General features: G+C 43.4%; 2 protein-coding genes across 2 annotated transcripts; both read left to right on the top strand.

The window, feature by feature from the left end:
• Window positions 1–1108: 1108 nt before the first annotated feature.
• MRPL53 (mitochondrial ribosomal protein L53) lies at window positions 1109–5724 on the top strand. Its single transcript, XM_061448236.1, has 3 exons — window positions 1109–1231; window positions 3028–3140; window positions 5279–5724. Exons 1-3 carry the CDS (start codon window positions 1143–1145, stop codon window positions 5404–5406), a joined length of 330 nt encoding a protein of 109 aa, XP_061304220.1. The 5' UTR covers window positions 1109–1142; the 3' UTR covers window positions 5407–5724.
• A 10938-nt stretch (window positions 5725–16662) lies between these two features.
• Window positions 16663–22017, top strand: LOC133266721 (fatty acid-binding protein 5-like). The gene is given in 5 exon segments (XM_061448235.1): window positions 16663–16816; window positions 16819–17022; window positions 19738–19910; window positions 20900–21004; window positions 21131–22017. Coding segments are annotated over 5 exon segments (672 nt in total). The 5' UTR covers window positions 16663–16677; the 3' UTR covers window positions 21182–22017.
• The last annotated feature ends 297 nt before the right edge of the window (window positions 22018–22314 follow it).

Genomic DNA, 22314 nt, shown 5'->3' with positions numbered 1-22314 from the left:
CCTGGCCAAGGTCTGGGTGCTGTTGAGCATTTCTCAGGGAGGTTTGTGCCACCTAGTGGAAAATGCCCAGCTGGCACCCACCACATCGACACCCAAACCTCTTGTCTACAGCCTCGGGGTGCAACACCTGTATCTAACCCCTTAGAGAAAAAAGCCCGACAACAGACATATTCACTTCCTGTAGCATTGCTTCTTACAAGTCCCTTTTCTGCTTAATATATTGCAGAATATTGCCTCTAATTTATCCTTAACTGTATTGGCTGTTTCTTATTGACCTTCCTTAATTTCCCTGAATGTTCAATTGTAGTAAATGAAACACTTCTGGAAGACATCAAGAACTCTCACATCATAGGGATAGATTTAACATACAGAAACAAAACTACCCTTATATTTTAGTTTCTTCATTTAATGGACACTATGTTCTCCTCTCCCAAGTAACAAGTTATAACACAAGAGGAAATGGCCTCAAGCTGCTCCAGGGGAGGCTGAGATAAGATTTTAGAAACATTTCTTTGCTGAAAGGCTGAGCAGGCATTGGAACAGGCTGCCCAGGGAAGCGGTGGAATCACTGTCCCTGGAAGTGTTCAAAAACAGTGTACATGCCTTCAGTGACATGGTTTAGTGGTGGACTTGGCAGTCCTTGGGTAATGGTTGGACTTGATCTTAAAGGTCTTTTTCAACCTCATTGATTCTGTGATTCTATGTACTATAGCTTCCCGTAAGTGCTACCCCTCATGCTCTGCCCCCTGCACGAGTCTTAATGGCACAAGGGCCTGCTGCTGCAGAGTCCAAAGAAGGCAGTTTTATGCCAAATTCATGCCAAAAATATGCTTATTTATTTATTTATTCCCTAACTGCATCTACGGTGTTATAGAGCCAGAGGAGGAGCTGGGACCGGTTGATCAATCGGTCCCTCTCCCAGCCTGAGCTCCTCGGGTTATCAGATGAGACTGGGGGGCAGGCAGCCGGCACCCCACCAAAAGCCGTGCCCGCGGGGGGCCGCCCCGTCGCAGGGCTGCGGCGAGCAGAGCGGCGGGCGCCGACTACATTTCCCAGGTGCCTGTGGGGCGGACGGCACAGCGCGACCACCGCGTTTTCCCGCCTCTTCCGCGGGGGCTGCTGGGAGTTGTAGTAGGGGTAGCATGGCGTCAAAGATCCACGTTGTACTTCGGCCGGTGAAGAGTATTGTGGTCCGCTTCTGCCCCTTCGAGTCCAACGTGGAGAGCACGAGGTGAGGGGGCTGCAGGGGCCGCGTCGGCGCCGGCCCCGCGGCAGCCTGGGCGTGCTCGGACCTGCGCCCAGCGGGGAAGCCTTGGCCGGGCTCCCCAGTGTGTAAAGGCCCGGTGCCCTTCTTGCTCCCGCGGGTTCTGTGCGCCTCACGGCAGGGGTGAGCGACGCACTTTTTGCCTTTTTTTATTTGGGGAAGAGGAGTAGAGGCTGGGTTTTATGCACCAGACCTTGCCCCAAGGCCCGGGCACGGCGACGGGCAGAGGCCTGCTGCCTCTCTGCCCGTGGAAGCATTGAAGGATCCCGGAGGGCAGGGAGAGCGGCCGCCTCGGCCGGCTGCTGCCGGGGTCGCTGCAGTGGCAGCTGCAAAACGAAGTTTCTCTCTCTCCACAGTACCTGAAAGGAGCGTGGAGAGAGAAGCTGGCTGGTCTCTTCTGCCAAGTAACAAGTGATAGGACAAGAGGAAACAGCCTGAGCTGCACTAGGGAGGTTTAGATTAGGTATTGTGAAAAATTTCTTCACAGAGAGGGTGCTGGGGCATTGGAAGGGGCTGCCCAGGGCAGTCATGGAATCACCATCCCTGGAAGTGTTCAAAAAACATGTAGATGAGGCCCTTAGTGACATGGTTTAGTGGTGGGCTTGGCAGTCTTGGGGTGAAAGTTGAACTTGATCTTAAAGCTTGTCTTTTCCAACCTAGCTGATTCTGTGATTCTATGAAGCCATTAGAACTGCTGTCACTGCAGTGCCCTGTAACTTGCTGTCATTGTAGCCACCAAAAGTAAGAAGACATTGTGGGGGTAAATAATGAGGGAAAGGGCAGCATCTGTTGTGCCCTCTCTGGAGAAAAATCTCCTTTTCCCAAGGACATGCGTCTGCTGTACTTTAACTTTCATGCTTATGGTCTTTGAAGGCTTGAATTTATCACAGCTTTGTGGCTTAGTCGAGGCAGAGCCTTCACATTTCAGAATGAGAAGGTGCTCTGTCTGTCTTAGGGGCTCATTTATACCAGGATGCACAGAGAATTCATTCTGTGCTGACTTGACCAGGATCTCTGTGCCTGAGCAGAGACCCTGGCATGTAGGCATGTGTGTTTAGCTTTACCAGCCTACCCAGGTAGGTGTCCCGTTCAGTTGCTTGGTCTGTAGATGAGGGTCTGTAATCACTAGTCCAGATGCTGGTAATGGGAGAGAAAGAGGGCACAGCTGCTGCTCTAACATGGTAATTAACTATTGGAGAAATCTAAGTTACTGTGCTCCTTGAGTGACGCAAGTTCTGCACCAAACAATTGTAAAATGTCATTTTGCAATAGCTTTACACACCTACTTTTGAAATAAACTTAGTAACACAACTTAGCCTAGAACGTCTTTAAGCACCCAGAATGTCAAGTACCTGTCATGCATTTCAGAAATCTGCAGGAGACTGGTGATGTTACATAAATAAATACTGGGTCAAACCGAAACAATAAAACATTGGCAAGCAACCGGTGTCTTAAGAAAAATGAAAATTGCTGATTTTTCTTTTATTATTATTACTAACCCAGCTGAAACACAAGAACTGCATACACTGAATTTTTGCAAAATTCTTTGATATGTGTTTTACCTGTTAGCCTATAAGGACTATCCATTTAGATTTTTAACAGTGATTATCCCACAAGAAGTCTGTCTGAAATTGTTGAATCAAATCCTATTTTGTTTATACTTTTGTTGCCAGCAATATCAAGATACTCAAATTAGTTTAGAAATAGACTTTCTATAATTTCTATCTACAACATACCTAATATATTTTAAAATATATTTTCAGAAACTTTCTTGGATGTATAAACCATAAAAGAATCCAGGCCACTAATAAAAACTGTGAAGTGACTGCTGATGTGAGACATGATGGATCCGAACCTCTTGTAGATGTTATGTTTGGTAAGGAGCTCATTTTTAATCTTGGCCAAAAAAAGACCTTCGTGGTTTGTGTTGTTACGATGTTATTGTCTTCTCTATGATTTTCCTTTTTTTTTTTTCAACTGTGCTTACTTTTTTTTTTGTTCTGGTCCATAGCTAGATGTTGTGCAGCAGGGAGGGGAAAAAAAGGAACTCATAACTAGGCTGAGAAAGTTGGGGCTGTTCAGCCTGGAGAAGAGAAGGCTGCTTGGAGACCTCATGGCAGCCTTCCAGTATCTGAAGGGGGGCTATAGGGATGCTGGGGAGGGACTCTTCATTAGGGATTGTAAAGATAAGACAAGGGATAATGGGTTCAAACTTAAACAGGGGAAGTTTAGATTTGGTATAAGGAAGAATTTCTTTACTTTGAGGGTGGTGAGGCACTGGAATGGGTTGCCCAGGGAGGTTGTGAATGCTCCATCCCTCGCGGTGCTCAAGGCCAGGTTGGACAGAGCCTTGGGTGACATGGTTTAGTGTGAGGTGTCCCTGCCCATGGCAGGGGGGTTGGAACTAGATGATCTTAAGGTCCTTTCCAATCCTAACTATTCTATGATTCTGTAACAACTTGATGTCTAGTAAATGTTTATATATATCCTTTTACTATAGTTAGATTTGGTGGATCTTAGATCAAAGAACTGACTTAACTTTAGGGTTGAGTCAGCTTTTGTAGTGACATACTTCTGTGACCTTGCAGTCAGGTACAATTCTTGAAGTTAAGTGTAGCTCCATTTTGATGTAAGAATCTGTTCACTCTGAAATTTCTTCTGTTATCCATGGTGGAGGCATCTCCATCTTGAGAGCAGAAAGGCTGAATACCTTCAGTTGCTTATGCAATTGAATATCTTACTATGCAGTTTGAAGGAACTGCTTATATGGATAAAACCATACATGTGCAGATGGGACATGCAGAATGAGGTCAACTGATGTACGACAAATTTCTTGATTTCCTTTGAGGGTATAGTGAGCCCGCAGGGAATTGATGGTGAAAATTTCATCAGACCTGGAAGCAGCCCAGATTCTAGGCTGTGAACAGATGGCTCTAATCTGCTTTTGTCCTTTTCTCTGGCTGCATCTTCTTTCCTGCTGTGCTGTAATGGACAAATATGTCATGTAGCCCATTAAAGTTTTCATTATTATTGATCATTGATACCTGTTTTTCTTTAAACTTCCATCTATTTAGTGAATCAGTAGATATGTCAAGAATGTTAAATGTACTTAATTTTGCTTGGGAAAGTCTGGTTATTTCAGACATGAAATATGTTGACAATGTGTTTCTCCCCCCTCTGTGCCTCTGTCTTTCCCATGCCTGTCTCTAACTGTGATGTATAAGGACTTCAGCAGTAAAGCTCAGTGTTTTTCACAGCGTAAGACTAAACCAGTTTATTTCACTAATCCAAGAGCTACAGCTCTGAATTCTTCATTTTATGAGAGCTGATTACTTAACAAGTAAAGAGTTTGCAGCCCTTGAAGATGACAAACATGGGGCTGGAACTTGAATGCCGTACATGTTATTGCAGTATATGGGTTTGAGTATGGCTTTTGTATTTGCAAATCTTGGAAAAAAAATAATTAACTTAGGTATAGTGCTTAACTTCTACTGCCTCCTCCCTATTTTAAAATAATGCCTTTCAGAATTTTAGAAATCCTAGTCCTCCTTTTGTTCTTTGTTTTTTGTTTTTTTAACATTACAACCACCAGATTGTGTAAACCAGTTCATTGTTTTGGCTAAAGAATTAAACGGGCCATAGACAACATGCTGCTAAAATGCTGAGCCATGTGTGGAAATTACGCCTTCCGGTGCCTTCTGTGCCTTCTGTCAGATGATTTTGAGGGCATAGTATGAGCCATTCTTACCAAATATGTGTTCTTACTATAGGTATACCTAGACAAATGTTTCAGATTTTTCAATAATGCACTACAGAAATGAAAATTTCATGTGTCCTATGTTCAGTTTAATATATTGGTTTGTGGGTGAGGCATAATCAAATTCCTTGGTAAGTGGAGTACTTTCTAATCAGACAAAAGGAGTGGGGTGTTTGGATTTATATATACAAAACAGAACTGCACACTTGTAATTGTGATTTAGATTTTGTAACTTCTTAAATTTTTTCCCTTTACAGTTGATGGAGATCGATTGATAATGAAGGGAGCCAACCTGACGACAGCAGAAATGTTAACAGCATTGGGGACCAGGTGTAATGCAAAAGAGATTAAGGAAGAACAGAAAAGCAAGAAGAAGAGCCCCTAAAGAACAGAAAAACAACTGCGTTTACATTTACATGTTGAAAACAGCAGGCTGCACAGAAGGCTTTTATCCTGTGCAACAAAATCTGCAAGAGAGAAATGTCCAAACATTGACCAGTTTAACGTGCAGCAGAACAAACTGTTTAAAGCACAGTGGATCAGCAAGTCTTCTAGCACCAGTGGGTCAGTGTGTCTTAATATATATGAATGGATCTTTCTAAGCAGCTGCCTCTGTCATCTGCATGTCGGACTAATATCGCATGTATTTGCATATAAATGTGAATAATGCACATTACCTATTAAATTAATATTACAGTGAAAACAGGTCTCTTTGGGCATTATTTCCTCAAAATTTCTGTACAGTGAATGCAGAATATTATCAGACTGGTTATTATTTTTGGAAATTATTAAATACAAATGTTTGAAGGCAACTTTGAAAGTATTTATCATAGCTGAGGGACACCAAGCTGCACGTACAGAGTAGATTTTGTAATACTGTGTTTGTAATACATATGTTGCGAAGTCCCTGCCGTTTTCTTCCTCTCTTTTTTAAGAAAGTCTGGGATCTGCTAAATTTAGTTCCTCAGTTAATGTAACCAGGTAGTGGGGCTATGAACACACAGTAGAGCTACTTGGCCTGCATAAAAGTAGCAAAGTTTAGCTCAAAGCGAAAGGTAGGTTGGTTTTGTTGTTTGGTTGTTTTGGGGTTTTTTTTTTTTGATAATTGGAGAAAAGGGCTATCTTTGACGTTCAGGTTTGTAATATTTTGGTCACTTCGGGGAGATTCTTTAATCTTTTATAAAGATCAAAGGGAAAGCTTTATTTGGTGTTTATAGCCCTATGCCCAACCCTGTTATTTATTAAAGTAAATGCTTGGGTGTCACATCTGTGTTGCAAAGCCCTGTGGGTTTGGGAGGGTTGATGTGTCCTCAGACCGTGCAGATGAAGGTGTCAACTGCACACGTATTATATGTGCATCAGTTTTGTTGTAGTTCAATTCACAATGAAAATGTAATTCAAGTTCCAGTTTTGAGAATTGCAGATGCAGTGCTATTGAGAGGCATTCATTCTACCTGTTGTTAATCAGATGCCTGACTTCTATAAATTGTAGTATGTATATTTCCAAAGGGGGTACAAATCTGAAATCAGGTTTACCTTTTGCCAAGATTTGTAAATGGATGCTGTCCTTTCTGAAAGCAGCATTGTTTTAAATAGCACTGTCAAGGCAGTTCATTGCAGTGTCTTCAACAGGATGCTGAAGTCAAAGCAACACGTTAGAGAAGCAGAGCTGTGCTAAAGACATTTGATGATACTTTATGCTGGCCTCCTCTGTGTGTTCGCAACAAACAGAAGAGAGATCAGATGATTGAGGTAGATGGGTCAATGAAGTTTTCATGTGGGAACAACAGATGTGAGTGGCTTGGTTTGGGATGAACACCCTCTTTGCAGTCTGTTATCCTTCTATTATATTAGGCCACCAACTCTTCCAAGTGGTTTCGGAGTGCAGAGCTCCTGAACCTGCTACTGATCTCCCTTCTAGTGGAGGAGTTGCAAGAGCATCTGAAACAGAAGATTTTAAATCCTGTCAAGCTGGAGGAGTATTCTAGAAAGTATACCAAACAGAAATAAGGTGGTTCAAAGGACAGTTTGGTGGTTTGTTTTTTTTTTCCTCAGTTTAAAAGAATGTCATATTGCATGGCTTTAGTTGAAGTAGCCTTACAGGGAACGTGAGAAGCGTTCAAGAATTACTGCAGAATTACACCTTCCCTGGTTAATGATGTACTCATATGCTGAAAAGTCCTCTTACTGTAATATATCAGTGATCTTTGTGACTTTTTTCTTTTGACAGTTTTTACAGTGATACCAGTATGTAAGACTTAGTTTTTAATGTGAACCACTTACATCCATCTTAAATAGCCACTTGTAAGTACCTAAAGAGCAAAACAGGGATTAAGCAATATTAAGTGTTTATAGTGTATAGCAATAATAAGTTTCTGTAGCCCACGACTGGGATTTCTATTTAAGAAGAAAAAAGGCAGAAAAATAAGATCCCAGTTCAGGCTTTTTATAGCCAAAATGAGTCCTCTCCACTGTTCAGGAAAGGTGTTGTTTTGTTCTTTTTTCTTTACTCCTGCTCTGTAAAGACAAGCTCTTGCTCCGTGCTTTCACTTTAACCCAGAGATGCCCAGTCTTTTTGCTTGGGTTAGGGCGAAAGGCCTGTAATGTAGCTGTCGAGAGACGACTGACAATTCAGTGGACACTGATGCTGCTTTTCCTGTGTGTGCTAGTAGCTGAAATTTGCAGGGGTAAAGCTCCAATATTTTGTGCATGGAACAGAAATAATGACTAGGATTTTAGTATGTAAGGTGGAAAGGAAAACATACAGGATAGAAAAATAAAGCTAAAACCATTCACTCTTGAGACTACTAGATACTGAAGTGATATAAACAAGCAATATGAGCAAAGAAGTAATCCTCTGGTGATTATTATGCTAATATGTAGAAAATTGCTCTCCCTGTACCACGCAGATAAAAGTATGAATTCATTTTTCAAGTATGTTAACGATAATCTTTAATGAATTTCTTCTCTAAGCATTTAGATAACTTTGCTGCAAGCTGTTCATACGGTGTCTATTTCTGCTGCTGTTTGACTGAAACAAAGCTGAGTGACCTGCTGCTCTGACATCTTCCTGACGGGCACAGTCTGGGGCTGTGGATGTACAGGGTATTAAGGTCAGTCATGCAGAACAAAGTGTGGCTGGGAGAGCATTGACTTTGAATGTTAATATTCTCTAGCACACTAATCTTGATTACTGTAACCCACCAAGAATGTGGGTGCTTGCCTAAATATAAAAGGGCCTGGATCAGGCCCTAAAACCACTAGGATTAACTAAAGACAAACACAGCATCATGTAGGGCATCTGATAGCAGGTGATGACATTAAAATGCCTAGATCTATAATACCTGGAGATTTAAAACAATGATTCGAATCATCTTAGACCTGTTCATTGTACAAATGCATATTTATTTAGAAGTTCTTGTCAATGTGTAGGGAAAATAGTCCTGAAACAGGTGAATGTGCCATTCAGATCCTTTTTTAATACCTGCAGCACTGATTTTGGGGAACAAGAATAGTGTCTTTATTAAATATTTCAGCCAGGAGCAGCAGTGTTAGTGAAGGTTTCCACAGCAAGTTTTAACTACTAGCTGGCCCAAGTAAGTACAAAATCGCAATGTCCTGATGGCTTTCTTGCAGGGTAGGAACAAGTAGAAACATGCTATCAGAGCTAGTTCACATAAGCCAGTGCTAATTCTGTTCTCTGTTATCTGTAGAGATTTCAATTTGGGCAATTTGGTGCTACATACTGTAGGAAAAACTGTACAGTACACCATTGCTGTGCAAACCCCACTTGAGGAGTGGAAGATGCCTTAAATCTCAGTTATTTTGAAAATGTTACAATCTAACATGTTTCTGCTGTTTGTGAACATGCAAAAGGTGTCATCTAGTAATTCCAGCAAATTGCCCACAAGAATTTGCCCTGTTGGACTTAAGGAATGCATTCATTTTGGTTGGCTTTTCCTAGTTCTTCACCTCTACTATATATGAATTTTGAATGACCAAGGAGTTTGCATGGTGTAAGGACACTCCTCCACCCCCATTCCCCCCGCCCCCCGCCCTTAAATATCCTTTGACTGCATTTAGCAGTTTTCAAGACTTTTACTCACAAATGTAAGATACTCAAGGTGCACTCTCAAGGTGTACACACCTTGTTTAAGAACTGCTGGCTTATTGCCCACCTCTTCAACTACATGTGCAACCAGTTTCCCTGGACGCCAGGCCTGCTTCTCCACAGAGTAGTTTGGAGTCACCTTCAGACTGACAGGTCACCTACCAGCAGTGCTTTTCCCCAGTGCACTTCCCTCCTTCCCTTCTGGTGTAATAGAGTTTTTTCTTCCTGGTACTATTTGATCACATCACCTTTTTCCTGGAAGGCCTGAGTCACTCTTCTGAGCCTTTTTTATTGTCTGCCAAAAGCTTGCAGCAGCTTTAAGCTGCCAAGGTGCTTTGCTCCTGGTGGGCCACTATTTCTTCTCTTCTTCCCACTCAGCCTTGTTCTGTATGCTCAGAAATGTTGGGACAGGGCAGCATGAATGCTACTTTGCTTCTGATCATCTTTAACTTAGCAACAAATTGTCTTCACATTGTGCTAGCCTTCTCAAGATTTTACAAAACTAAGGCTGTGCCCAGGAATAGGTATTAGAGGTGTGAGGGCAAAGGAGTTGCCAACCGCTTTTGATTTGTGTCTCATTAAGTTTCAAAGTGGTACTTGGAAGCAGAGTTAAGGCAAGCATAGAGACTCTGTTTGGCTTAAAGCAAACGTAGAGAGCGCTTGGCTTAAAGAGGTCTGATACATACTGGCAGTGTTGCCAGTGATTTTTAATAGTGCATTAAAAGGAGATCTCTATATTGTTCTTCACTGGATGAAGCAAGTTGGACTTCCTTACACAGGAAGCAAACATTTTGTTTAAGACAAAATAGTTGGAAAAGTAGGCCAGCAGACGTGTTTGTGAAGGGAATGCTCAGTCAATACAAGCAAAGCCTGAGAAGGATGGATTCCTCAGTGGACAGGTTATCACAACTCAGAATGGCAATTCCTGCAGGAAGTTCAGAGGACAGGCATGAGGCAAAGCAGCATGTTCCTTCCTTACTCAGATATTACTTCTCTGTTTCTTTTGATCACTCCACCCTTTTCCAGTGCGGAGTCAAAGAGCAGCCTTGCTATAGAAAACAGCATGGTCAGCATGCCGAGCCAGCAAATTTGTCACCTCAAAGACAGCTCTTGCACAGATTCACTGAATTGGCCTTTCATTGCTGGTAAATCTGAGTGATTTAAATCACTTGCACCAATAAAAGAAACAATAATTATTGTCATGGAGTTCTTAAAGTCTCTTTTTCTAGATGGGGCCTTACAGAACTTGTCTTCAAAATGCACTTTTCAAATGAATTTCAAAGTATTTACTGGAAATTGCAAATTTAAGAATTGGATGATTACTGCTGCTTTTCCCTTGCAGAGATGGATCAATATAGTGTTAAGCTGCACATAAAAGTGCCAGAATTGGTACCAAAAACTATCTTGTGGCAGAAGCACAGGAAAAAATCGGGGACCTGCAATGTAATTCTTTACCTCCTTATAGATTTTTCTCTGGTCTAGATGTTTGTCGTGGTTTAAGCTGTTAGACACGCTCTGGTCAGATCTGTCATTATCTCAACTTTTCCAGCCCCATGTTGGGCGCCAAAAAGAACTGTCGTGGTTTAAGCCCAGCCATGCAGCTTGCTCTCTCACTTCCCCCCTCCATCCTCTCCCCCACTCCCGGAGGGATGGGGAGGAGAATTGAAAGAATGTAACTCCCACGGGTTGAGATAAGAACAGTCCAGTAACTAAGGTATAACACAAACCACTACTGCTACCACCAATAACAATAATGATAAGGGAAATAACAAGGGAAGAGAATACAACTGCTCACCACCTGCCGACCAACACCCAGCTTGACCGAGCAGCTATCTAGCCATTCCAGGTAACTGCCCCCAGTTCTACATTCTGGGCATGACGTGCTGTGGTATGGAATACCTCTTTGGCTAGTTTGGGTCAGGTGTCCTGTCTCTGCTTCCTCCTGGCTTCCCCTCCTCCCTGGCAGAGCATGAGACTCATAAAGTCCTTGGTCAGAGTAAACATTACTGAGCAACAACTAAAAACATTGGTGTTATCAGCGCTGTTCCCAGGCTGAAAGTCAAAACCACAGCATTGCACCAGCTACTAAGAAGGAGAAATGACTGCTACTGCTGACAGGACAATGTTAGATATGCAAGATCGTATCTTGAGAAGGAATCAAAGGTGTAAATCCAAATACCACAAGGCTTTTCAAACCTAGAAGAGCAAACTGGAGAATACCTGTTGGTCCTGCATTCTTGCCTCAGATGCCAGAGGTAAGAATTTTCCTAGAAGACCTTTTGAACCCAAGTCACGTAGTCAACGTGCTTGGCAAATCATTGTGTTGGGAACTGGATAATAGTAAAAACTAGCTTTTGCTTCCAAATGGTTTTTGCTTCGATTCTTGCACAGCACATGCTAGAGGAGGTCTTTTCTGAAAGCAGAGTCAGGCCTAGAAACTAAGGCCCACCCCAGAGGACCTCTCTCTTCCCGCTGCACGCAGGTGTGAGGAGATGTGCTTTTGGTCAGGCCTAGAAACTAAGGTCCACCCCAGAGGACCTCTCTCTTCCCTCTGCACGCAGGTGTGAGGAGACGTGCTTTTGGTCAACAACTAGTCTTCATCAACAGTGCCCAATGATCTGTTTCACACCTTGTTGCCACAGGATGAAGTCCTTTGGGAGGGAGCCTTGATCTGGTAGGCAGGCTACACATATTCCTAAAGCTTTACAACAGGATTTTGCTCAACATGAAGAGCAGCAGTTGCAGTCCCTCTCAGTCCAGTGCTGCTGGGAAAGGTATTGGTATCCATACCACTGTGGGAAGACCCTTCCTGCATAGAGAATAAGTGACAGGCTCTGCCCTCCAGATATCTGTAGCTGTGGTGCTCTCTCCTTGGTGACATCCTGAGAATGGAAAGTAGTGCAGTTATTATAACTAATTTAAGCCCTTTTCCTGAAGTTACCTTCACAGTGGTTGGTTAATATCCTTATTAATAAAGCCCTACTTATATTATAAAATTAAAATATAATGCTAAAACTTCATAAACCCTTTCCAAAATCCAGTGAGCATATCTGTAATTTGTGATTCTAAATGTCAGAGGCTAATTAGTCATAATTGGTAGAAATGTTTCTTTTATAATTATTTATTCCAAATTATTTTTCCATTCCTTGCCCTTATGTCCTTACTGTTCCAGGCCACAGAGAAATTACAAAGTCAGGGGTTTTATTTGGCTTTATTTATAGAGATTTGGGGTAATTTTTTGTACAGCTAAGGTATCTAAAAAGCCACACCAGAGTGTTATCTTTCTGAAAGTCTCCTCTATGAGCAAGTATTGCCTGCTAGTAAGTGTTTGTTTTATGCAGATCAAAGGCCTTTTCAGTGCTAAAACTACAGCTATGGACAGTTTGTAGTCATCCTCATCTCTTGCAATGACTATGCTGATTATCAAACTATTAAGATTAAAAATGCATTTTTTTTTATGCTAATACATGGATGCTTGCTATTCAGGGTAGATACTGCTGCTAAATAAAGAGGGTTTCTTTCAAAGCTTCCAAAATTAGACACAAACTCACATATCTGCAGTCACTGTAAGATGGGCTGCAACTGACATTTTTGTCTGAAATGAGGGAAATGAAACCTGGAGTGTTCTTTCTGGTCACTGCAAACTCTGGACCTTTCTCTTCTGTCACTGAGGCATGGTAAACTTTGACCTCGATGTAAGCATTTCTCTTTACGCTTGCTTTGAACATGCTGCTGACAGCGTACAGGACATTCACTGAGGTTACCGGATTGGTAGTTTGTCCTGGTATTATAGTAATGCCCAGGCACATCAGCAGGGATCAGGCCTATGTTTGGCTTGGCACTGAGTGCAGGCACATGTGAGCCTGCCTGTCCTCAACATCCAGCCCCTCAGAGCTGAGGCAGCAGTGCCAGATCCACAGCAAGGCCTCCTTGGACCCATGCTCCTTGGACTAAGTCATGCTGGACAGTAAGATAGTTTTGTTTTGACTTGGAAACTGAGATGTATCACACAAAGCTTGTTGATAAAACACAGGCTATACCCAGCTCTTTTAGCTCAGAGGTAACAAAATGGTGACACAGTAGAAGATCTTGTGCCTATTGACATACAAATTAAAACTTGCAGGTTCATGAGTTTCTTCATAATCCCTGGTCTTGTATTGCCCAAGAAAATAGCTCCTGAGCTGGAGTAAAGCTTACTTAGGCCACCTAAGCAACCATAACACGTGTTTCATCATGTCTGCCCAGTGATGACATGGCTGGGAAGGGAAAACCACACTTGTACAACAAGAACACAGAAACGAAGCTGTGCTACCTATGCAATTTTTCTCATTCATGCCTTGGGGGTGAGTAACTATTATTCAGGGACTGCTTTAATTTTTTCCACAGCTAAGGATAGGCTGAAAAATTTGGGCTGTGGTGTCCAATATTCCTGGCAGTTTTTTAAGGCTTTCCTAAGAGGTAATCTTAGAAAAGAAGACTCTTAGAAGAAGCCTACCACTTACAGAAGGTGTTACATATACACAATATGTCTGTATACCAGAAGGAAAAGGAGATCCTCCCTTTTACACAGTAAAGCAAAGTGTAGTGCTATCAGATTGGGTTCCTTTCAAGTTAAACATATGGGCAGTTTAATGAATAAAGGTCTAGGGAAAAAGTTACACCAACCTGATCAGCGATATGTTGCAGATGAGGAGGTGGTGCTCTGCCCTGCCTAAGCAGCAGGTATTGTGACTCCAAAAGACAAAAAAATAGCTTAGCTTGCTTGGGATGGGTAATGCTATGGCTACGTGAAGAGAAACCTCAAACTGTGCTGGCCACAGCCTCCCAACTCTCACGTCAGATGAAGCATTACTGCACGACACACACTTGCCCAAAGGAGTAGAATGAAGGTCTCTGTGCACTCTGTTGCCTTGCTCCTTTCCTGTGCACTCGGTAATGAAGGACTGTAATATCTTCCCCTCCTCCAAGACACAAGGGCTTGACTACCTCAGAAAAACATTCACTCTGGCAGGCCCAAGCTACCAGGGTGGTGGTTGCTTCTAACGCTTGGCTACGTGCTTTCCGTGCAGCTAATTTCCACAGGGAGGTTTACACTTCTCATTGTAAATCTGATTCTCCTTCTCTTGGACAATGCATAGTTTAACATGCAAATAGGCAAAACTTCAGAGAACTTCATCTGTCTGTGCTGAAACAGTAATACCTGACATAGGAACTCAACACTTTCCATATGAATACCTGTATCTGCTGCTTCTCTTTGAGTGTATCTAGAGGGGAGACCACACATGCAAAACAGTTTGACTGTGATGCCAGCCTCAAACCAGGCAGGAATTGGGATTTAGAGACGGATCCCAGTTGTCCAAGCACCTCTGAATACCTGACAATTTTATTTTGGCTCCTAAAGTAAAAGCCATCTTTGACCACTATATATGGTACTGTCATAGTAAAAAACGCCATCTGTTTTGTAGCTCAGTCCACATGTACCTTCCCCAGAAGGATACATCTCTGGTCCCTTTGGTTACTTTATTTGCTGTGTGAGATATCACAGATTTCAGCACTATTCTGTTTCAAAGAGGTTTTGAGGTGTGGCACTGACAGCCAGTAATCCATATCACCAGATTTATTTGCAAATCATTGGATTTTTGTTAAAATTGAGATAGATTTTTCACTGTACCCTGACAGTCTGCATTTCAGAAAAGAGAGATAAGCCCCTCATTTCTCCTTGCATTTACATGAACTGGCATGCCTAGACCTGGAAAATTTGTAAGGAGAATAAAGCAAACCAAATGAGTTGTGGGAAGATTCAAAAACATAGCAATGTTTTGCACAGGTGGGTAGCTGGATCTCCCTGTACTTCAGATCCAGGAATACTGTCTCACCACTAGATGGAAATAGTGGATTTTACATCTTCTGCAGCGTTATCAGCACTTATACCTGAATACTCTTCACATATCGTAAGCCATCTGCAGGCAGCACTGCAGAAATGTGGATCCGAGATTCTTTGCTAGCATGCAGGGAGTAAAGGCAAGATTTCTATTTCTAGAAATTGTCCCCATTTTACAAGACCAAAGACCTCCTAATCCCAAATTGCTTCTCTTTTGTCCTTTCTGTAAACAACTGGAAAAGCACTTCAGGATGGACAGCCTTTTGGTTCAGCTGCCATGAATTAGGCAGTAATCATCAGCCTAATTTAAAATTTACTCCTAAGTCTCTTGTGCAAGACAAAGAAAGGAAAAAAAAAAAGAAAGATAAAAGTGGAAGTAAGTTGAAAGTCTTGTGTTTCAATGCACCTACTTAATGACAAAAAAGCAACGTGGCTTGCTGCCTGACTAGCAGACGCTATGGTGTTGTTTGCATATTAAAAGCAAGCATATAGTCAGAGAAGTGAAAGGTAATTAAAGGCAGCTCCTCAGGAAAGGACAGTTAGGCAGAAGGAATTCTTAAAAAATCTCAGATGAAGATCGAGCTGATGACTTAATGTGTGACAACTCTGACCTTTTCTAGAACCTTCAGATCGATTCAGCTCAGCTCCACTGTGCTGCATCACTGCAAAGCATAAAGGGAAGTGCCTGCCTTGCACCAAAACATTTGGATTCACGTCAGCTTCCCCTGTTGTGAAATGCTGGAACCAGCACAGAGCCCTTGCTGTCTTCTCTGGTTTTGACACCTCAGTCTCAAACTCCTCCACAAAAGTACCAGCAGAGAAACAGCCCCGGCTGTGCCACCAAATAACTCCAGCCGTGCCTTCAGATTTTTGTTTTTCTGGTCAGGACAAAGTAGCTCTAGGGTCCATCCAGCCTGAGACAAGGCCAAAAGAGGCAGCGATTGGCATAACCCTGATGCTGGAAACAAACCCTGGGGATACACTGGAATTGGGATTTCTGTTGTGATGTAGAAATCACAGCTTTTTCACAGAATATTCCAGTAAATCTCTCTGCTCACCCAACAGAATTTGGCAAAATATTGTCCCAGACCTCACAGGACTGGTAATGGTGTATATTTTATGATTTTATTTTATGTGCCAGTGTGCAGCAGTGGCAGCTGCTGTGTTTTCCCGTAAGAAGGAGCAATTAAGGGTATTGAGGTTCAATATGGTCTAAACTCAAAGTACCAAGGCTGCATCCAGGCTTTGATTTTTTTGTTTGTAAGCATTAGCTCTGCATTTTGACTGATTTTGTTTGCTACCTGATTGCTGTGTGTATGTAACAGGTCTGCTCCCAGGTCGAATTTCTGTAGTGATACACCAGTGGGATGTGGGGGCATGCTGGGCAGGCCTACAATCAAACCCAGTGAGCTGCTCTTGGATACTGATTCCTTACTGCTCTGTCACTGTGCCATATGATGCCCTACACTTGTTTGTTCCTGAATTAGCTATAAAAAGCATGATATGTAATAAACAGCATAATACAGGATTTAGACCCAAGCCCCGGAGCACGGTCTGGAGCCCCTGGGTGCCAGAGCGCAGCGCCGGGCTCTACAGCTGGCAAGTGCCTGTGGTGTTTGTGTTGGAAGAAGCACTAATGCCGTGACACCCCTCGGCGGGCGGCTATGCCCGTGTCCCCCAGCTCCCGGGCGCTGCGGCCGCCTGGATGTGCGGGAGGCGGGCGCGAGGGAGGGAGGGAGGCAGCAGCGTGCCCGCTCTTGCCGCCGCCGGCGTAGGCGGGACTGGCCGGGCGGGGGCTCGGCGGGAGCCCCATTGGCTCTCCCCGGCGGCACATGTCGCTGGCCCCTCTATAAAGGCAGCCGCGATCCCACTGCACCGCGTCCGTCTGCTTCCGCGCTTCCCCAGGGACGCCGCCAGTCTCCGCGCCGCCGCCATGGCCATCGATGCGTTTTTAGGCAAATGGTGCCTCGTCTCCAGCGAGGGCTTCGAGGAGTATATGAAGGAGCTGGGTAAGGAGCCGGCGGGAGGGAAAGATGCCGGCCCCGGCCGCCCTGCGGACCTGCCGCCGCTGCCGCTGCCGAGGCTCTGTCCAAGGTCCGCAGCGAGCGCAGCCCCGGAGCTGGGCCCCACGGGCGGGAGGCGGCTGCGGGGGTTGATGCCGGGATGCGACACCCGCGGCTTCGCGCCCTCCCGGAACCGGGCAGGGAGCGCGGGCCGGAGCAGACCCTTCCTCCCTCTCCTCCCTAAAGATGTCGGCAGCCCTTTTTGCACCGTAATTGCCGGGAGGCAGGTGCCGGTGCCAAGCAAGCACATTGCCGCCTCCCCGTGCTGGGCCTTCCCTGCAGCCCGGCAGCCCCCTCCCGTCGGCAGCACACCCTTTATCATCAACCCGGGCGATCACTCCGGTTTCCTCCTCCTTCCCGGTAATGCTTCTGTGCGGTGCGGCGGGGCCAGCCCTGTCTGGGGAGGTGAGGTGGGAGGCCGCGGACCAGCGCTGCTGCTGGGGCCGGGAGCTGCTCACCCCGCCCGTGTGGCCGCAGACAGACCTGCCGAGCAGGGCGGCTCTCCCGTGAAGTCACCTTGCGTGACTCCTCACGGAAAAGCCAAACTGGATCAGCTGCCCACGAGTGATCGCCAGCTGGCTGCGCTGCCAGAGGCTGCTTGTATTCCTCCGTGGGCAGCACCCGTATCTCAGGGGTACTTGTGGCTTGTTACCCCAGCTTCCAGGTTGTGCTACGTTTTGTAATGCAAAGCCATGGAGTCGAGCAGACCTAACACGAGGAGCCTCCTCTGCAAGTTCTGGTGTGCCATTTCCCTGGGAGCATCCTGGCCAAGAGGTGACAGACACCTTGTGTTGTCTGTAGCCCAGGAGCTACACAGACAGAATTCTTTTCCACAGTTTATGTTCTGAAAGCTAGGATATTTTCTCAAGACTGGTGACAGACGTGACCTTGAATTCCTTTGAAGGAAGGAGAGGAAGGAATTTAGATCTCTATGTAAAATACGAAAAGCATTGCTGCATTTACACTTTGTGGACAGTGGTGGCTGTAGTGTTTTGTGATAGGCCGGTCAATATGGGATAGCTGTGATGTGAGAAAGCCTTGTGGACTGAGCCATTTGAAGATTTCAGGGGAAATTCAAGAACTTGAAGCTCAGCTCAGTTCAGGCATGGATTAAGTGGCAACTTCAAAGCAGAAATTAAGGGCAGAGCACCTCCCATGTGCAGGCAGTGACCGAGTGTTGTTTGCTTGTTTTTGGATTGCAGTCTTAAAACAGTCTTTTTACAATTGCAATTTAGGCAATTAAATTTATTCCAAGCCCCACTTTAGGAGGCGGACCTTTATTGGATTTCACCCTGGCTGGCCACTTAGGAAGCCCTCTGCCTTTGATCCTGGTGATTGATACACCATAACTAAGATTCTGCAGATTGTGCTTAGTCTGTATAAAGAACATTCAAGGACAAAGAAGTTAGAATGTCACTCCTTGCCATATGGAAGACATAGGTGTCTCATCTCAGTTTAGCTGGATCTCAAGCCGTAGCTGATCAGATAACTCACTGATTACTCTAGACTGGATGACAGTGAAGGGTGGGTGTGGGGGTCACTTTGATGATCATTTGCAATTTGGTCAGAAAAGCTGGACTTTGGAGGACTTGTTTAGCTCTGCAGCTCAAGCTTAAGGCTCAGTCCTGGCGTCTGAGTTGAGTCTGGAGAAGCAGTGGCTGGCTCGGAAGTACTTCGTTATTTCTAACTGCCAAGGAAACCGTAGTCTTTGCTTTGTGGACTCAGCCCGCACCCAGGTGTCCAGTACGTCCCAGGGAGTGCTGTGCTGTTACATGGTAACACTTCCCAACTGGACCAGCTGCAGAGCCCAGACACTCACCCACTTGGTGGCACTTTCTGTTCCATTTGGTTGCTTATCGATTCTTGGTGCAGATCCTCACTTTCCAGTCTGATGGATTTATGCTTGTTGCCTGACTACCCTCTTACTTGTATATCCATCCTTCAGATCAAAAAACCCTCAAGCAAATCCCCCGAACAGTTCACACAGGGGATGAGGCAGGGTGAATCATTTTGGCTTAGGAGTTTTAAGGGCTGTTGTCTCCAGATGATCAATTTTCAGTCATTCACATTTCTCTCATGGTCCTTTTGTGTGTGTAAGCACTATTTTGCACAATAGTGGTTTTCTAATTCGCAAGTTCATACTTTGGATACTGGATGTAGAAGAATATATTTTATCAGAAATTGCATGTTTGCAATTGCTGCAGAGCAATGGAAGAGTATTTCTTAAGTAAATTGAAATAAATATGCAGGTGGATTAATATGTCGATTGAAAAACATCTGTAGAATTTTCAAAGTGTTAAGAACTTGAATAATTTTTATTAGTTAAGCTTTTGTGTTTATTTAAGCTTTTGTGATTATTGTTTATTTCTGTTTGTAAAACTTCAGTGTTGAGGTCTGGGACATCTGTGAGTCCTCTAGAGGGCAAAATAGATTTAACTTTAGCTCTCTGAGGAAGCAAAGGACTAACACTACAAATAAGCTTTTTTCCTTCCTCAGCAGTGGATAATTTAAAACATCCTCTTTCTTTGTGGCTCTTGAGCTTTGATTCTTAGTTGTACTTAAGTGCCTAATTAAATGAGAATTAGGTATCTGAATTGCTCTGTGGCCCTCAGCCTTAGGGTTTAACTGACTTTGTGACACTCTGTGCCTCTCGCCTTGCAGGTGTGGGTATGGCCATGAGGAAAATGGGAAGCATGGCCAAACCAGATGTTTACATTATTAAGGATGGGGACACAATCACTGTAAAAACAGAAAGTACCTTCAAAACTTCACAGTTCAGCTTCAAGCTTGGTGAGAAATTCGAGGAAAACACATTAGATGGCAGGAAAACTCAGGTCAGTATACTAGACTTTCTATTGAGAACACACAAAGAATTTGTGGTTTTACAGATGGCGATGCTATTTAAAAGTTAGTTTTGACATCCACACTAGCAATGCTTCATTTGGTGAACAGCTGGCTCTGTATGTCCCATTGAAAGGAATTTTTTTTTTTGTGTGTATATGTATACATCAAGCATCTCCCAAAGAGGGAAAATGCTTAAAACAATAATGTCTTGTGTATTTTGTTGCCTTCAATCTGTAGCAGAAGTATTGTGTTAGTAGAGCTCTAATTCCTGTTTCAGAGCTCTAAATTCCTGTTAAAGCCAAATGCCATTTCATCTGAAGCCTATGGAAAATAATCCCATTGAAGTTTAATCAGGGGCAATTCAGGCCTTGGGTTAACTTTTCAGCTTGGTCTCATATTTGCATCACAAGAGAGCCTGGCACGGTGTGCAGTGGGATAACAGACACACAAGGCACACATGTGAATCACAGCCCCTAATCTCCAGTTTTAGAAGGCAAAGAGCTTCTTCCTGCACCAGGTAGGGAGAATATTCATCCAAAAGGAGGTTAAAGGCAAAGAAGCCCTCAAATTCATCTCTCTCATTTCCTTTTGTAAGTGCTCTCTGGGTACCACCCCCCTCCCTCCAACCACACACTGGCAATTCATCTGTTACAGCAAGATCAGATAAACCTTACACAAAAGCTGAAAGCACATGTACAAAGAGACAGAGAACATAGTCTGCTCCTGTTAATTGGAATTGTGCATGCTGTCAAAAGGTCTGTCTGATGCGGGAATGTGTCAGAGCAGTGAGTGAACAAGCAGTGAGCTACTGTAAAAAGAGGATCAATAGAGACCATATCCTGGCTTTGTAGATATAAATGGCAAAGTTGCCATTGAGTGAGCTGGGGTGGGATTTCTTCCTTTGGAATAAGGTGTTGGAAAGCCTCAATCTCCTTCTAATGTCATGCAGAAGGTATTACTGTTTGTGTTCTTTTTTCAGACCCTTGTCAGCTTAAAAGATGATGGGTCAATGATTCAGGAGCAGGAATGGGATGGAAAGAAGACCATAATAACACGGAAATTAGTGGATGGACAGTTGGTGGTGGTGAGTTCAGTTCCAGTTTCTGATCCTGAAGTGTTCTGGCCAGTGGCCTAAAAGTGATTCTAAAAGACCTTTTTCCTTCTAGTCTCTACTGAACCAAATTAATAAATCTATCTCTTTATCTTCTAGGAATGTGACATGAATGGTGTGAAGTGTGTTAGAGTCTACCAAAAAGCATGAGAACATCTTCATGTTTGTGAGAACTTGCTACAAACAGTTCAGTGGACAGAGCTCCTTTACACTCCATATTTTCCTTCTCCCTGTTTTCTAGCATTTCAGTGGACTGAGTACTGAGTGCAATCCTTTTTAAAAGCCGTGGTGTAACTATTATGTAACTATTCTGAACTAGCGAGGCTATTAAATAAAATTGTCAAATGTATGAAGTGGAAATGTTGTTACTATAGTGGAATTTTAAAGTGTGGGTTTGTCAAAACTGAGTTTGGTTTTAGGCTCTACAACAAACTGACTTCAGTTCAAGATAATGCTATATATGGCAACCAACAGTTAAAAGCAAGCTGTGTTTTGACCAGTAGCCTTAATTACTGAAGTAGTAAAATCTGAAACAGAAAAAAAAAGCATTCAGAGTTTAAGCTGTAGAATTGTTTCTAATTTCGATGTTAAAAAGTAAATAGAATTGGGTAGGTATAAATAAGAGAGATGAGCTTTGGCATATAAGCAGAGGAATGTACTTTCAGGGGTTAGTTTGTTTTTTCATGTCTCAAATCCACAAATTTCTTATCTGAAAAAATATATACTGCCAATGGACATGATAAACTTAAGCAAATACATACATGGTTTACTGAAAGGAAGCCTTATTTTGAGAAGACTGTTTTCCTAGCAAAATTCTTATTTCCACTTCAGTAACATTCTAAGAATTCTTAACTGAAATCTACTGAAATACTGCCTAAAACTTAAAGCCTCATTTTATTTTTATTCTATTTTTTTTAAAACTGGCTCAAAACACCTAGCAATGGAGTTTATATGCTTTGAAGTGCTGTAATAAATAATCAGAAATATCAGTGTCTTGAGTATTACATTTATACTGGTTGGGAAATGGAGCCTATGAGGGTAGTATTCTGCCAAAGAGATGTCAGATCAGACACAATTAAAAAGGTTTAGGTGAATTTCTGTCACAGCCGACAGACATGTCCTAAAAGTGAAACTATTTGGTGACAGGGATGGGGAGTTTTTTGTCAGATTCAGAAGACTGAGGAACCATGCAATCGCACACTTCCCAGTTCGCAGCATCAGTCATTGCAGAATCCATTGCTGCTTCAACCCTACTACTATTTTAGTTGCTCACTGCATGTATC

The sequence above is a fragment of the Pezoporus flaviventris genome, unplaced genomic scaffold (genome assembly GCF_033815535.1).
Source record: "Pezoporus flaviventris isolate CSIRO_AGI_PZ_B2104156 unplaced genomic scaffold, CSIRO_AGI_Pfla_v1 ptg000007l, whole genome shotgun sequence".
Taxonomy (NCBI): domain Eukaryota; kingdom Metazoa; phylum Chordata; class Aves; order Psittaciformes; family Psittacidae; genus Pezoporus; species Pezoporus flaviventris.
Note: the sequence above shows the minus strand (reverse complement) of the source record. Positions and strands in the feature narration are given on the sequence as shown.